The sequence below is a fragment of the Hydractinia symbiolongicarpus genome, chromosome 6, assembly GCF_029227915.1.
Source record: "Hydractinia symbiolongicarpus strain clone_291-10 chromosome 6, HSymV2.1, whole genome shotgun sequence".
Lineage (NCBI taxonomy): Eukaryota > Metazoa > Cnidaria > Hydrozoa > Anthoathecata > Hydractiniidae > Hydractinia > Hydractinia symbiolongicarpus.
Genome location: NC_079880.1, coordinates 31,342,069 through 31,359,621, shown reverse-complemented (window position 1 = coordinate 31,359,621; position 17,553 = coordinate 31,342,069). Strand labels below are relative to the sequence as shown.

At 34.6% G+C, this 17,553-nt stretch overlaps 1 protein-coding gene across 1 annotated transcript; it reads left to right on the top strand.

The window, feature by feature from the left end:
• Positions 1-2,027: 2,027 nt before the first annotated feature.
• Positions 2,028-15,470, top strand: LOC130648305 (adenylate cyclase type 3-like). Its single transcript, XM_057454344.1, has 24 exons — positions 2,028-2,969; positions 3,311-3,460; positions 4,348-4,481; positions 4,573-4,684; positions 4,797-4,939; positions 5,240-5,401; positions 5,494-5,671; positions 5,956-6,117; positions 6,886-6,932; positions 7,104-7,160; positions 7,518-7,578; positions 7,872-7,969; positions 8,885-8,972; positions 9,286-9,402; positions 12,295-12,339; positions 12,502-12,671; positions 12,826-12,904; positions 13,008-13,049; positions 13,124-13,243; positions 13,498-13,644; positions 13,822-13,911; positions 14,174-14,306; positions 14,627-14,751; positions 14,970-15,470. Exons 1-24 carry the CDS (start codon positions 2,277-2,279, stop codon positions 15,132-15,134), a joined length of 3,318 nt encoding a protein of 1,105 aa, XP_057310327.1. The 5' UTR covers positions 2,028-2,276; the 3' UTR covers positions 15,135-15,470.
• The last annotated feature ends 2,083 nt before the right edge of the window (positions 15,471-17,553 follow it).

Genomic DNA, 17,553 nt, shown 5'->3' with positions numbered 1-17,553 from the left:
AGGGGGGGGGGAGGGTGTGATTCATTCAAAAGCTAAGAGAATTGTAGATGAACAATCCGCTCACGATTTGTTTCAAGTCACATCTTGTGTCAATGCAATAATGTTTAACCAGGTAAGCACTCCCTTAGATATGTTTAGTATATACTTGATCGATTTACCACAATAACTTATAACCTATAAGTTATGTGGCTTAAAAAAGTTAAGAAATTTTTAAATAAAATAAACAGCCTTACATGTTCAAGAAATGATAAACCTACAAAACTAGAATCTGAATAGACAAACCAAAACAACAAACAATTTGTGATTACTGAGTACACTGGGTTGAGCCAAAATATGTTTATTATAAATGTATATTAAATGGAAAGGTTAAAGTATATTAGCAGGGGAGTGTGACAATAACAACAATACATAGCTGGGCAGCACATCATCTGAGTACATGCTAGCTATAACATTCAACCTATAAAATCTGGCTATGAAAAGCTGGGTAACTTTTTTAGAAAAATAATTATAACCTATATAATTATAATGCATATAAATTATAATTATATAAGTTATATAAAGTTTGAGTAAACTAGGTAAACATTTTATAATTTACAGTATATAATATAAACTTTTTGTAGGAGTACGAAACAAGACGTTTGTTGGCTAGCCAGATAGCTAGACAACATTAAAGTTGCCATAAATACACACTTAATATCAATAAATATTCATAATTTTTGTCACACTACCACTACTAATACCCTCAATATACTTTTATCCACTACGATCCTTTCAATATGGCAGTTGAAAATTATAAAACCAACATTTGTTGATAACTAAGGTCAGAACAACTTGTAAACAACTTGGCGTCCTGAACTTTATCTAAACTAACCTCGTTTTACTGTGGAAAGTTTATCATTTCTTGAACATGATAGTTTAGTAGGCGACGTTTCGGGAGATCCTTCTCCCATCATCGGGCAAAGTAAAATGATGTTGAGCATGTATTTATATAATTGCAGAGGATCGAAATTCATAAAAATTAACCAATCAGAAACGAGCTGATAATTATAGTTGATTACGGTATTTAACATTTTCGGACCTAGATGTAGGTAACTACTTCTTCTGTAGGGCTGGTAACCAAATCTCAGGAAGTTGATGCGAGATGCTGTTTATGTGTTTGTTACGTGCTACACTGTTGATGGTTTCTTTAATCTTCCTGGCCGTTGTTCTGGATTCTCTGTCAATGATTTCCTTCTCATCCCAATTAAACTGATGACTTCTGCTCCAGCTGTGGTCCGCAATTTCGTTTTTCTTCACATCTCCGTTTTCTTACCTACATGTCCGAAAATGTTAATTACCGTAATTAACTGTAATTATCAGCTCGTTTCTGATTGGTTAATTTTTATGAATTTCGATCCTCTGCAATTATATAAATACATGCTCAACATCATTTTACTTTGCCCGATGATGGGAGAAGGATCTCCCGAAACGTCGCCTACTAAACTATCATGTTCAAGAAATGATAAACTTTCCACAGTAATATGAATACTGAACAGACAAACCGAAATAATATCTTCAATAACCTCGTTTTCATGCAATGTTTTGATTTTTTGCCACCACGGCTAATCAGGAAAAGGCGATATTGAAATAGGTCTATTGCAAAAATAAGTATACTCAACAGCTTTATTCATACACTGTCTGACGTTGATATGTTTTGTCTTATTTGCTGAAATAAATAAAATATTTTTGCATGGTCACAGAGATGTCTATTCCAAACTTTTTTATTTCAATACCCGGCTGCAATCTATGTTTAATCGCGATATCTTTCCCAAAGGACTTGTACCGTAAATGCTCGATTAGGCGCCCGAAAATTTTACTAAAAGAGGTGCTTAATCGAGACGCATGTTAAGTGAGAGAGGAGCGCTGAAGCGAGCGCTTATGGTTTAAATTTTGTATAGGGTTTAACATCTGGTTGTGTTCCTTGGCTAAAAGTATTTTTTTTTAATGCATGACAAAAATAGGGATGTATTTTTTAAACTTTTGTAAGAGTCTTTAGTCAGTTGAATTTAGTCAGTTGTGACCTGATCGATTTGCCGGGGAAGGGAGTAATCTTTCCACATCTTTGTGGTCGAATGTTCATGCCAAGGTCAAACGCACCATAATACAGCCTTTAATTTGTTCTCAATTTATGTTTTTCATGTCGTATTTTTAGATCTTATTATTAAGTTCTTTATTTGCATACAAAGTTTATCAAACAAGCGTTGTTAAGAAAAAATCAAAAAGATGTTTCATAAAGGATGAAAAGTCGAGTCTCGCCCGTCCCCAGTTTATCTCAAAATGGTGTTAATGAAATAAAACAGGATATGAGCCATTTATCGACACAATCGAAAACAAACCAATCAAAACACATTCTCAAAAAAAATATGGAGGAGCTTTCACAGGACGAAAAAAGTTCGAACAATATCAAATCGTTTTTTAACCACTTAAATTCGACATTCGACAACCCCTCGCTAGAAAATATATATCAAAGTTATTTTTCGAAAAGAAGGCGTACCAGTTTGTTGTTCTTATTTCTTGTGCTTATTTGTTACAACGTTATACTTCTAATAGTGACCGCTATTGATTACCATGACGACAATTCATCGTATTTAGTTGCGCGCATGTGCATAACGAGCATATCGATTATTTTTTCAACCATAATTTGGACGATGTACGTCAGCCGTTGCGTCCAGCTGGAAAGTTATCGGTACTTACCAGGTTTACTCTGGATGATCGTTTACATTCAAATGTTGATGGATTTGTTGCTTTCACACGAAAATATTTTCCCGAGTTATGCTGTTGGAATATACACGTTTTTTATTTATATTACATACGCGATGATTACGTTTCGTTTGTACGCGTGTGTTATCGTGTCACTGATCGTAACGATCTCGCACGCCACAGTTATTGGCGTTATCACTGAAAATATATCAAGAACGGTTATCCTTCAGGTAAGCAAACATAATAAAACCTTTTTGTCATGTCAGCAATGGACGAGCAAGTGTAAAACACACTTGGTCGTTCATTTCTTACTTACCTTAAAAGTAAGACTGTAATATGAAGGGAGTGTTTTGATTTGAATTAAGCTGATTAAAATTAGGCTGTTGATTTTTTTGTAGTTCGCAACGCGATGAATTTTGCACAAATGTAGCAAAATCTCAATTCACAACGCCTTATAACTGTTCCTTTTCGAATACTGCGATTCTAAACTATTACTTTACTGTCGGTTTTGTGACACTGTCACAACCACCACTTACTCATTAAAAGTCATCAATTCATGCTTTTATTCTAGATTGTGTCTAATCAACTGTTATTTTTGGCCGTCAATATGATAGGTGTTATGAATTATCTCGTAACAGATGTCAATCAAAGGCGCTCCTTCTTAGAGACAAGAGAAGCTATTCAAGTCAAATTATCTTTTGAGAAAGAAGAGAAAAACCAGGTCTGTTTGATGAACTCTCATGTTACATTTGAAAAATACTTGACAAAATTTTCTTTAAACAAAATCATTCACCGGAAAAAATTTCGTCACTTTTGTGCATTTTTATTTCTTGTTTACTTTTTTCTCAGAAACTTTTTATACAGACAAAAAAACACCTAATTTTGAATTCAGTGTTCTATTACATAATCTTTCTTACCTCCGACAAATTTCAACGTAAAATTTTGACGTAAAATAATGTCATGCAAAAAATGTTAATAGGCACAAAATTCCCATGGACCAAAATTTACTGCCATTAACCATGTAAATCGGAAGTTCGTCTGCTGAAAAATAAATACAAGCAGGTGCAAAATTAAAATTCCATTTCGATGATTTCAGGAGAAATGAAACTCATTTCGGCGTTGATTTTATTTCGTCCGCAATATATTCAAGTAAACACGATTTGCCCGAAATGAAACTATTGCACATGTGCACAAAGCTATTGCGCATGCGCAAATAGCTATTGCACATATGTACAAAATTATGGAGCATGGGCAGCTCACACAACCCCGATATAAAGAACTTCGTGTAATCACAACGATATTTCATATCGGCTTGAAATCTCATTTCAGGTAAATCTCATGTCAGTTTTACGTAAATGCTACCTGAGAAACACTACATTTTAATTTTACCTCGTCACTAAACTTATAAATCTAAGACAAAATTGATTTTTAGGCTGCAGTATCAATCTTTTTCTTAAGGCTTATTTACTTTATAAAAAACTCAGATGACGAGATTGGCCACACTGGGTATTCCCCGCAATCATTGTTCTTTTCAAAGAGGATCACTTTGTTTAAAACATGTTTCCTTTCCATTCATTTCCTCCTAACTATTTGTATCCGATTTTTTAGAGGCGTTTGTTACAGTCTGTTCTGCCTCCCACTTTGGCTCAAAAAATCATTGAAGACATGAAGCATGATGGAACTGTGTTTAGCGAAAATGTTGGATTCAAAAAAATTTACATCCAAAGTCACGATAGGTGCAGGTATGTTTATGTGCATTCTTAAAGCATCTGCAGACACGACAAGAAAGGTTATACCTGTAAACAACGTTGTTGATTTTATGGTACAATTTAGCATATTATTCGCCGATATTGTGGGCTTCACAGAATATGCGTCTACAGTGACTGCAGAAGAACTTATAATTATGTTGAACGAGTTATTTGCAAACTTTGACAAGCTTGCCAAGGTTGGTCCAAAAATCATCTGATTAATACATTCTTTAACCTCGTATACTTTATATACATTGTATACACCCTCTGATTTCATTGGATTTTATCTATACGCACTTTCTCTTCTAGCGCAATTATTGCCAAAGGATCAAGATTTTAGGAGATTGTTATTACTGCATCAGTGGTTTGAGCGATGAAGAAGTTGAACAAAATAACATGTCGCATGCTGAGAACTCGGTTGAAATGGGCTTGGCCATGGTGCAGCATATAAAGTAAGCGCTTTGACCACAAAACATCATTGCGATTAAATTAAAATAATTTGCTCAAAAAAACGTTTCTAAATGAACAACCCTCTCAACACAAAAAAGCTTCTGGTAAAGTTTTAAAAATTTCAGTAACGCCCTAGGGCGTTTATTTAACCTTTTACGGAACTTAACACGGCCACATGCTTAGATTGATATAACCAAAGTTTACAAGTGGCGTTTTTATGAACAAACTTAGGGCGATGTTTAATTTCCCCAAGATTTAAGTAGGGAAAAAGTTAATTTTTTTAACTAAGAGATGCTTTTCAGGAAAGTACGAGAACAAACAAAAGTTAGTGTTTTGGACATGCGTGTTGGAATTCATTCTGGTCATGTGTTGGCTGGTATCCTTGGTCAAATGAAGTGGCAATTTGATGTATGGTCAAACGATGTCACCCTTGCTAACAAGATGGAATCCGGTGGCGTTCCAGGGTAAGTTGAAAATAAGATTTATATCCTGTCGAAGCACAACGAAGAATTTTTGGGATATTTTAAGTAAGCCACTTCTCAAATTCAATTACTAGTCGTGTCCACGTAACAGAAGAGACGTATCAACTAATCAAAGATTCCTATGAAGTTGACGAAGGGTACGGGGCCGAAAGGAATGATTATTTGAAAGAAAATGATGTAAAGACGTATTTGATAAGAAACGCGAAAAGAAGATTAACGGAGAAAAAGAATACTGGAAGTATGAAGCGGGCTGTGAGTTGACGTATTAAAACATCTCCTTGCGAACGCGCACGCGCGTGTGCATGTCTTTCACTACTCCTTACTCCTAACTACTCTTAGTTTTGTTGTTTTAATAAATTTGATATGAACAGCTCAGAATTAAAAAGGACCCGGAAACGAGGATGCACTACTCTAATTATTTTCTCATTTTTAGCATCTTATATCAACTTTCTTCCCAAGCTTAGTGAAATTGAGAACCAATTTGTAAAAACATTTAAAGTTCGGTTTACCACATTGCAAGACGCTTCTACTTTTAGGTAATAATGGTACAAAGAAAGCGAAGAGGACATTCCGAGCACGAAAATAGCAATTCAGGAGCTTTTTCTAAGCTTTCCAACGCATTTTCTCGAGTGTCGCATAAAATGAGCATAGAAAGTGTCGCAGAGGCGAGTGAGGTGGAAACAACAGTCTGTGATGAGGTGAGCAGAAAGATTGCTACGTCACATTTTCATTGCTACGTCACATCTTCTCTGCTACGTGACATCTTCAATGCTACGTCTTATCTTCTTTGCTACATCACGTGACCTTTTCTATGTCTCTTCTTCTTTGCTGCTTCACACCTTCATTGCTACGTCTTATCTTCTTTGCTACGCCACATCTACTTTGTACAGCACATCTTTTTTTCATAATACACTAGTCGTTAAGGCCGTGGAAAAATCCACTTAGACAGGAGAAAAATGGAAGAGATAACGGTCACTTAAATTTTGATGACGTCAGCAAGGACCTGTAAATACACAAAAACTCTTTTGGAAAGTTTGTTTACCCGTTGCTTTTATAGTGTAGAGCTTAAAACACTGATTAAAATAATGTTTATGACTATATATTTCCGACTAACGCCTAAGAAAATGTAAAATAGGATCGTGTACTTTTGACAAAAGGTTACGAAAATATTGTGGTTTAGAGGTTTGTTGATGACGTCATCAACCCGTTTGAGAAATTTACTCGATTTGGTCCCGCTCCAAGTAAACATTCCCCAAGGCGCTTTTACAATGTCTAAACCTAAAATACATTCAGGAAGTATATATTCGAAGGATAAATTCACAACATAGAATAAGCTATTCTGTCGGCTATAAAATTATTTTAAACAACGTATGTAATTGAAAAGTCGAACTTAAATCGTTGCAGATAGTTGACATGTGAAATTCGCATTTGGTCTCTCCTAGTAAGATGTTGACCGATTTTTTTAGATGACTTCAGGAACTATGCATGGAACGCACACATCCACACAAAACCCGTAAGTTAAAAATTATAATCACTTAGGGAGTTACGACATTAGTTGATAGTATACTGTAAAAACGTGTTACGATGTTACACGTTGTGATCTTACACCATCATAACGACAACCATGAACTGTTTTAATTCATTGCAATGAGACGTTTCTAAAATGTTTTTGTTTGTTTTTCAGAGAAGAAGAACGTATCAACACCATGTTGGCTGCTGCACTAGAACATAGAAATTCAGAGTAAGGGTAACAGTTTTTGAAACATATTGTGTCGCACTTGACATTGATAATTACATTTCAGATTTTGTCCATGTTAAATGTTACATAGGTTTGTGTAAACAGAGAGTAAAAAAGCAGTTGCATAGATTTGCAGCAGAGGTGTTTAGCAAATAGGAGCTTTGCGTGTGTAGCCTTTTTTATATGAAGAGTACACGTTTCATCATCACATTGAAGGACGTTACATGCCTTGGGATCGATATAGGAGAATAGAGAAAGTAATTTTCCTGGCATCGAGATTGGAGGGTTGCTTAATCGCTGAATTGAGCCTGGTATTACTTACAAAATTGTTGCTTATAAAGATTTTAATAATTCGTTCAGATTAAAAGACGTTGCAAATATCATGACGTTGAAATTTAAGGATAGTAAAGCTGAGGTGGAGGTAACCGTGTTTGTTTTTATTGATTTATTAATTTAAATCATTCAATTTTTTGGCTGTGTGTGTGTTTCTTCCTAATTCCATCACCAAATGCAAGGAAAGATGTTCCCAGCTAGTGTTTTTTCTATTCGACGTTCCTAAAAATCTCTTTTTCCGAAAAAAGCATGTTACCGGGCCGACGGATGTCAAAACACCTCAGAAACAGAGATCAAATGTTTTTAATGCAACCGTGTTGGGGACAGTCACTATTTTGTTCATTAAGTTGCATTAAAATACTCTTCTTGGTTTTACTTTAGTACTATCGCGAGAAAAAAATATTTTGTTTAATATCATTGGCTGGGCCTTTGTTGGTGACAATCTTTAGTTTACTTGTTGAAGCCGTATTGCATTCACAGTAAGTTTATATCACTTGTATGAATTTATGAAGCACACCATCAAAAATATTATTGGACGCAGCTCCTAGCGTTTAAAACTCTGCGCTCTATGAACTTTATTTCCATTACCTCTTTCTTGGTGGATGAGACAGACTTACGTCTACAAATGCTTATAACTTGACTTCTCTTAAAACTGCCAAACACAGCCGTCAATCTTAGAAAAAAAATCTAATGCGAGCTGCGCCAAGAATGCCTTAATAAAAAGCGTTCGTGGCATTTATTATTCTTTTAGATATTTAAGGGGTCGTTTGTTCGAGGGGCGTTATGTCTAAGATTTTTCTATTAAGATCATTTAATATACTTTCGCTTATTTTGAATAAGCATTAAAATAAATAAGCATTATAAAAAAGGTATTTTTAATCTTAAGTACCGATTAACTCGGCTTAATTGCCGGTTAACCCGGCTACTGACTTGATAGAATGAGTCAATAAAGCGGCCATGTATTCAGATAAATGCCACTTTTGGGAGAGGCTTAACAAAAAGGAGTGTTTAACAAGAGAAGCCTACTTATTATGCAATCCAATTATAAGTAGGTACGTTTGAAATATAAACACAGTAACATGGACCTCATTCAGGATGTAAGTGCCTCAGTTTGCAATAAGTTTTGGTGTTACCTAGATGGACTAAATGTTTAGAAATATCTGTAACTCATATTGCAGCGTCAAAACGCTTAATTTTGTACACCTCAAGACAGTTCAAAAGTCAACTACATAATGATCTAAATCACCACTTTTTTCACTTTTAACCACTAACACTTTGTAACACAGAGATGTAAGTCACGACTATTTTCACTTTTAAACTCTAACACTTTGTAACACCAAGATTTGAATTACCATTCATATATTTACTTTGTAACAATGGACTTTTATTTTTAGGAAAATTATGAATTACGTCACGTTCGGCTGCAGCTTTTTGCTGTTGTTAGTGTTTTGGATATTAACTTGGATAGGACGGTATTCGCAGGTAACTGTTTTTTGTTGTGGTAACTTGTTGATGTGGCCCATTAAATACTGCGTTCGTGTGATATTCATTCATTTTGGTGCTGCATAATAAAAAAAAATATGTTGCATCAATGAAAGCAACGCTTCATTGGATGCTAATTTAAAGCTTTATAACTGTAATACACCAACTACAATGTTTTGATTTAGTTCGTTTTGAGAAAAGCTAACAGCAAAACTCAGATGTTGTATGGTGGTGCGTTGCAAAATAACAATCTCCACATTATTGGTTTCTTACCTTGTCACAAATCTTTTAAAATCTCTACTTTCATTTTTAGTCAATACCGTCAAGCTTATTACGACTATCAAATTTGTTTCATTATTTCGCCCCGGTGCGTGACGTCACCACCTTCGTAAGCGTGATCATTGTTATTTTTGCTGAAATGCTGGATGTGGTGAGTGTATTGAGTGCTCCTTTAAAATTAAAAAAAAAATGTAAAGAAAAAAAAAAAACAGAAGAAGTCCAAAGAATGAGTTTATTTTTAAATGAATATATTTATAAACCGCTTTAGAAATTTATAACACAGAGATATGAAACACCACTATTTTCACTTTTAACCACTAACACTTTGTGGCACAGAGACGTAACTTACTTTCCTATATTTTTAAACAATAGATATTTCAAGCACCTGCATAAAACCTTCATTAACGATTACTCAAAAATGATTTCACATCGCCTGTCCTTTCAAGATAAAACGTATAAAAACAGGACCATCTCGCCCACCCCGACAGTACGCAGAAAACTAGGAGTTATTTTTTGTTTTTAACATTTGCCCAGACTCTTTGGTTCACGTTTAAATAAACAGCTTATAGCTTTCCAAAATTAAACTAAAATTTGTTATCTCTCCATTCAAACTATATCACCAACACTTTCCTTAAAATGATGTGATGACACAAATAGACTTGCGGTTTTTACCACACACAAAAAAGTTGCGGTTATTACCACACATAAAAAAACTTGCGGTTATTACCACACACAAAAATACTTGCAGTTATTACCACACATAAAAAACTTGTGCTTATTACCACACACAAAAATACTTGTGCTTATTACCACACATAAAAAAACTTGTGCTTATTACCACACATAAAAAAACTTGTGCTTATTACCACACATAAAAATACTTGTGCTTATTACCACACATAAAAAAACTTGTGCTTATTACCACACATAAAAAAACTTGTGCTTATTACCACACATAAAAATACTTGTGCTTATTACCACACACAAAAATACTTGTGCTTATTACCACACATAAAAAAACTTGTGCTTATTACCACACATAAAAAAACTTGTGCTTATTACCACACATAAAAAAACTTGTGCTTATTACCACACATAAAAATACTTGTGCTTATTACCACACATAAAAAAACTTGTGCTTATTACCACACATAAAAAAACTTGTGCTTATTACCACACATAAAAATACTTGCGGTTATTACCACACATAAAAAAACTTGTGCTTATTACCACACATAAAAATACTTGCGGTTATTACCACACACAAAAAAACTTGCGGTTATTACCACACATAGAAAAACTTGTGCTTATTACCACACACAAAAATACTTGCGGTTATTACCACACACAAAAATACTTGCGGTTATTACCACACATAAAAAACTTGTGCTTATTACCACACATAAAAAAACTTGTGCTTATTACCACACACAAAAATACTTGCGGTTATTACCACACATAAAAATACTTGCGGTTATTACCACACATAAAAATACTTGTGCTTATTACCACACATAAAAAACTTGCAGTTATTACCACACACAAAAATACTTGCGGTTATTACCACACATAAAAAAACTTGCGCTTATTACCACACATAAAAAAACTTGTGCTTATTACCACACATAAAAAAACTTGTGCTTATTACCACACACAAAAATACTTGCAGTTATTACCACACACAAAAATACTTGTGCTTATTACCACACATAAAAAACTTGTGCTTATTACCACACATAAAAAAACTTGCGGTTATTACCACACACAAAAATACTTGCGGTTATTACCACACATAAAAAACTTGTGCTTATTACCACACATAAAAATACTTGCGGTTATTACCACACATAAAAAACTTGCGGTTATTACCACACATAAAAAAACTTGTGCTTATTACCACACATAAAAATACTTGCGGTTATTACCACACATAAAAATACTTGCGGTTATTACCACACATAAAAAAACTTGTGCTTATTACCACACACAAAAAAACTTGCGCTTATTACCACACACAAAAATACTTGCAGTTATTACCACACATAAAAAACTTGTGCTTATTACCACACACAAAAATACTTGCGGTTATTACCACACATAAAAAACTTGTGCTTATTACCACACATAAAAAAACTTGCGGTTATTACCACACACAAAAATACTTGCGGTTATTACCACACATAAAAAACTTGTGCTTATTACCACACATAAAAAAACTTGCGGTTATTACCACACACAAAAAAACTTGCGGTTATTACCACACATAAAAAACTTGCGGTTATTACCACACACAAAAAAACTTGTGCTTATTACCACACACAAAAAAACTTGTGCTTATTACCACACACAAAAATACTTGCGGTTATTACCACACATAAAAAACTTGTGCTTATTACCACACATAAAAAACTTGTGCTTATTACCACACATAAAAAACTTGTGCTTATTACCACACACAAAAATACTTGCGGTTATTACCACACATAAAAAACTTGCGGTTATTACCACACACAAAAAAACTTGCGGTTATTACCACACATAAAAAAACTTGCGGTTATTACCACACATAAAAAACTTGTGCTTATTACCACACATAAAAATACTTGCGGTTATTACCACACATAAAAATACTTGTGCTTATTACCACACACAAAAATACTTGTGCTTATTACCACACATAAAAAAACTTGCGGTTATTACCACACACAAAAAAACTTGCGGTTATTACCACACATAAAAAAACTTGCGGTTATTACCACACATAAAAAACTTGTGCTTATTACCACACATAAAAATACTTGCGGTTATTACCACACATAAAAATACTTGTGCTTATTACCACACACAAAAATACTTGTGCTTATTACCACACATAAAAAAACTTGCGGTTATTACCACACACAAAAAAACTTGCGGTTATTACCACACATAGAAAAACTTGTGCTTATTACCACACACAAAAAAACTTGTGCTTATTACCACACATAAAAAAACTTGTCGTTATCGCTACACCCATAAAAACGTGCTGTTATTGTTTTCTTAGATATTCACAAACTCTGTTAAAGACGAACAAGCCTGCTATCCGATGGTATAACATTTGGATTTTTATCTTAATTCCTCCGACATTGTATATTCAATTATATTCTTGCATTTGTTACTAAACCTTAATTTATCTGTCATCTTTTTACCCTTCCAAAAAGTATTCACTGTCTCACAATACTGTTTCTACATATTTTGCTTTACATTTTAGTATTACTCATATCAGGGGATATTAATCGCGTTGGTAATTTCAACTTTAATACAGTTGTCATTTCTAATGAGGATTTCTCTCTTGTTCCTCACGACGATTACGTACACCATACTGCATTATGTCATCATCCAAGACAACTTTAACCGAGTCGACATCATCACTAAGAACAAGTGAGTAGTCCTGTCTTCATTGTATCACACAATGAATGATGATTTTTTAACAATTAGAGGAAAGGGTGAATAGAGACAAGGGGGTTGAAAGAGAAAGTAGTTATGAATGAATTCAAGTACTTTCGTCACACTTTATAAACCTTTTTTAATGCAGGTCCATATTAGACACGAAACTTGTGCTGAGTTTGGAGTTTATTTTCTACTTCCTTGTGATATCTTTTCATTCAAGACAGGTATGATAGCCTTGTTTGTTCATTTATTTTTGTTTTTTTGTTTCTTTGTTTTTTTGTTTTTTTTGTTTCTTTGTTTGCTCAATCAGCAGTTCCCTTTCTTTAGTCCGAGGGTACTTCGCGAGTATTAATGTTGTGGAAAAAAGAAGTAAGTTATTTCATCACAACACAATATGTTCTTTTTTCAAATTTCTCGAGTGATTTAACCTTTGTAAACATTAGGCTCTAGACAATAAGGAAGGCGTTGAAAACTTACGACACCGAAACGAGCGGTTGATGCAAAATATCCTGCCAATTCACGTGATTGATCATTTTCTAAAGATAGATAACAAGGATGAAACCGTATGTAGCTTTTGATTTTCGACTCAAGCCATCCCTTCTTTTTTGCTTAAGGCCTGGACATGAGTACAACTTTTGGAGAACTCACATAGATATAAAAAAAAATATGCAGCGCAACATGTCAGGACTGACAAAGTAATTGTTCAGGTAGCATTAGTGCTCAAAAGACTCAAACAACGAGAATAAAACACTAAGCCCCATGTAAAAAATGCTTACACGTACTAAGATTTAAATTAGAGTAATACGGTTATTTGTAGGAACTCTACAGTAGATCCTACCAATCAGTTGGGGTTATTTTTGCGTCTATTCCGAACTTCGCAAGTTTCTACACAGAGGAAAGTTACAACAAAGGTGGTATAGAATGCATGCGTGTTCTGAATGAAATCATCTCTGATTTTGACGAGGTAAACAATTTTCATTGATGATTTTGTAAAGCAAGCATAGTAAAGTACATTGGTCTGACAAATCGTGGAGTAAGAAAAAAGCTTTTCATTCATTATTTGTTCATCTTTTAATAAAGCACTTTTTTTTGCTTTTACTGTCAAATATATCCGATTATGTGTACTGATGTTACCTTTTAGGTTTTGCAAGAACCAAGGTTCAGTCTGATTGAAAAGATTAAAACCGTGAATAGTTGCTATATGGCAGCCTCTGGTTTGATTGATAAGGAGGTAGAATGGCGGTTTTTTTAATGAGCATAAACGATCTTCTTTTTACGTTAACCAAGAAAGAAGGAAGGGCGGGTGTTAACCAGCTGGAAAATAAAGATAACACTTTATCTCTAACAGAAAAGTGATGAGACAAAGAGGAGGAATGATATCTGTTTATGATGTACTTGTGTTACTATGTAAAACAGTCAAAGTTGCACTAGCAGCGGAAGCTGGATCAAAAAAATAAAACTCAATTTTTGCGTTTCTTTTTGGCTTTATTTAGGTAAATTCTCCAGATGTTGTGAAAGGTGATCCGTGGCAGCATTTGGTTGACTTGACAGACTTTGCTCTCGCACTTCGAGATAAGTTAGATGCTATCAATATTGAATCATTCAATAACTTCGAACTTCGAGTAGGTAAGAGCAACATCAAAAAACATACTACTATAAGACAACTTAAAAAAACTCTACGTAACAAGTACCGATAGTTGACATTTTTTTGAGGTTCCGTTTGTCTCCTCCATAGAGAGACTGTATTGGAATACGATATAAATTAAGAAGGCTTGGTGCTGTAGCTACCAAAAGTACTCTTTACTTTTTCAAAAAGCAAATCTTAACCTCAAATTCAGAATGTCCGACAGCAAATGGCGATACCGTTTGTACAATCAATTATAGAATAACCCACAGGTTTATTTACTATGAAGAAAGTAATATAAAACTATTGTTTGACTTTTTAGGTATAGCAAACGGTCCAGTTGTTGCGGGTGTAATAGGGGCAAAAAAACCTCATTACGACATCTGGGGTAACACTGTGAACATCGCAAGTAGGATGGAATCGACGGGAAGGTCGGGAACAATTCAGGTAGTTTTTTTGTTTGTAAAAAATATGATCAATAACAAACCGTAACTAATAACGTTGAAGTTAACGGTGCCAATGCGAAAATGTAACGTGTTGATATCAAACATTTGCGCTTACATGTGAAAAGAAGCAAACTGATGATCCATTTTAGCTTCCCTTACATTTTCGTTTTTCCTATCCAATAACCGGTAGCCGATATCATAAACCAGTTGTTGCTTTAGGTACTGAAAAATACTTACGAAGTGTTGAAAGATCGTGGATTTGAGTTCGAGCAAAGAGGATATGTTAATATAAAGGGGAAAGGAAGACTCTTAACGTATATGCTTATCACGCGAACATATCAAGATTTTTGTAAGCCGATAAGATTTCAAAAATCCGAAAGTTAAATACACTGTGCTGCGTCACGAGAAACGATATATAACGCTTACTTAATCACATAGCTTAAAAAGAGTAGATAAGCCTCACATCAGTATACAAGATGCTGTTACCGCACCACACTAAGAAACCAAATCCAAAATGAACAGGTCCATACGTCTATAAAAACAGATGGAAGAACTTCCATTTTGTCAAGTTTGCTCAAAGCACTCTGTTTTGATGTGACAGGAAGCTAATTGATTTTTCTGCACAGCAGTTGCACACATCAATTGTAGATTATAACTTTGATCTTTTAGTTAAAAAAAGTGCGTTGGGAACTTTTTTTGCATTAAAACCTTTTTACACAATTTTGTTTTTATTAGTAACTCTCACCCTTTAATGTCACACATACCTCTTAGAATTTTTACACTTCTCAGTGTGGATACTGTTTCTTAATTTTATAAAAAAGTTGATTGGGTTTTATAAGCAGCGAAAACAAATGTGCATTGGTACTGCACTAGATAACTCCCAACAGAAGTGTAGGAAAATTTCAACGTATTAAGTTATTGGGTATCACATGTTTTAACTCCTATTGTAGAGCCCTTATGGGCGTTTGAGACTAAAATAAATGGTGCATAAGTCACCCTAAGATTGAAAATTTAAAACTTCAGGTTCTAAACGAAATATGTCACTAGCCCATGCAATATTCCGTCCGAAACACACTGCGGTACTGCTAATGCAGAAAGTCCCAGGATATGTTTCATCAAATTAAAAAAAATTCACTTTGGCGAAGATGAAACAATTTGATCGATTACTATGGAGCACGTGGAACTCGCTTGCGAACCTAGGGGACCCTGTCCCCCGCTCTGCAACACTTTCTATCTCTTTAATAATAGCCGTCGTTTGACTGTGTGTCCGCGAAAGCCGTGTCCCGTGGCGGAAATACAAAAATTTTTAAAATGCGCACCCATACTACATGCGATATATTTTTGCCGGCTTTGTTTTCACCACTCGCGCGTAGTACGCTAATCACGACGCCTGATTCTTTAAAAAAAATAATCCACGATTTTCGCGACTAGAAAGAATCCAAGATTTTTGCCTAAAAAAACTACGAGGAGGGATCCGGGTCAAAATTCCGTGCATTCGGTCGTTTGTTTTAGGCGTTCGTTTTAGGCATTCGTGTGAACTTTCGTCCGTTAAAGGCATTCGTTTTAGTCGTTCGTTTTAGGTGTCCGTTTTAGCGGTTGATTTTAGGCGTTGGTTTCAGGCGTTCGCGGAATCGTTTGATTGTTTTGGTGATCGCGAGATTGACTTCTCAGTTTTTAAGTATTTTGCAGAACCAGTCCTTGATTTATTACTTGAATTTTGAACTCCATCGTTGATGTTTGCTGTGAATGACATGGGAGATATGCGAAAATGGAGCTATGTAAATCAAGTGAGTGGAAATGCATTCTTCTTTTCCTTACCATAGCTTTACCTTCTGTACTTTTGAAAAATATTTAATGTATGTAAAATTATTTTGAAATCAAGTTTAGTGACACAGTGACATTCTTTTCTGTGGTTAATTAACTCATTGGTACAGGTCTAAAACAAGAAATCGCAAAAATTTGTTTTGTTTTGCTGAAACAATAGAGATTACAATTATTATTCACATTATTGTTTTTCAAAACAACTTCATAAATGTAACATACCAACGAAGTAAATGCAGCCGCCATGTTGTTTAACCCTGTTAGATAGTCAGACTAATATTTTTATATATTTTCAAGACCAGTTCTGTGTTTAACCGATAGTTTTCTCCATTGGCAACGCCTGAAACCAACGCCTAAAACCAACCGCCAAAATGGACGCCTAAAACAGACGACTAAAACGAATGCCTTAAACGGACAACAGTTCACACGAATGCCTAAAACGAACGCCTAAAATGAACGCCCGAATGCGCAAACGAGTAAAACGAACGCCTAAAACGGACGACCGAATGCACGGAATCCCCCCTCATAAAAAACAATTCAATATATTTTCGCGGCTGAATGAACGAAGGCCATTTTGATACTTAAAAAAAACAATTCAAGATTTTTGCGGCTGAATGAACGAAGGCCATTTTGATTTTGAAAATAGTCATGTGCAATGTGTGGTCAGTGTGTGGAAGGTTTGTAGGCCTGTTTGACTTTTTTATCTTCTAAAAGCTTTATATTTTTTCAATATTTGTTTTATGTTTGTTTTTAATGTTAAGTAAATATATTTTCATGTTTTTCAGCTAAGTACAGTAAACGCACCAGTTTTAGAATTTTTGGCTAGGAACGAAGATTTTGAAGGCTAGCTAGCTAGCTAGAGCCTTACTTTTTACTATTCAGTTTGGTATAACAGCTGTTAAAAATAGAATATTTCAAAACAGTTTTAAAATTCAATTCTTTGTCGTTTTGCTGGTGGAGTGTTCGTGTTAAAATTAAATGT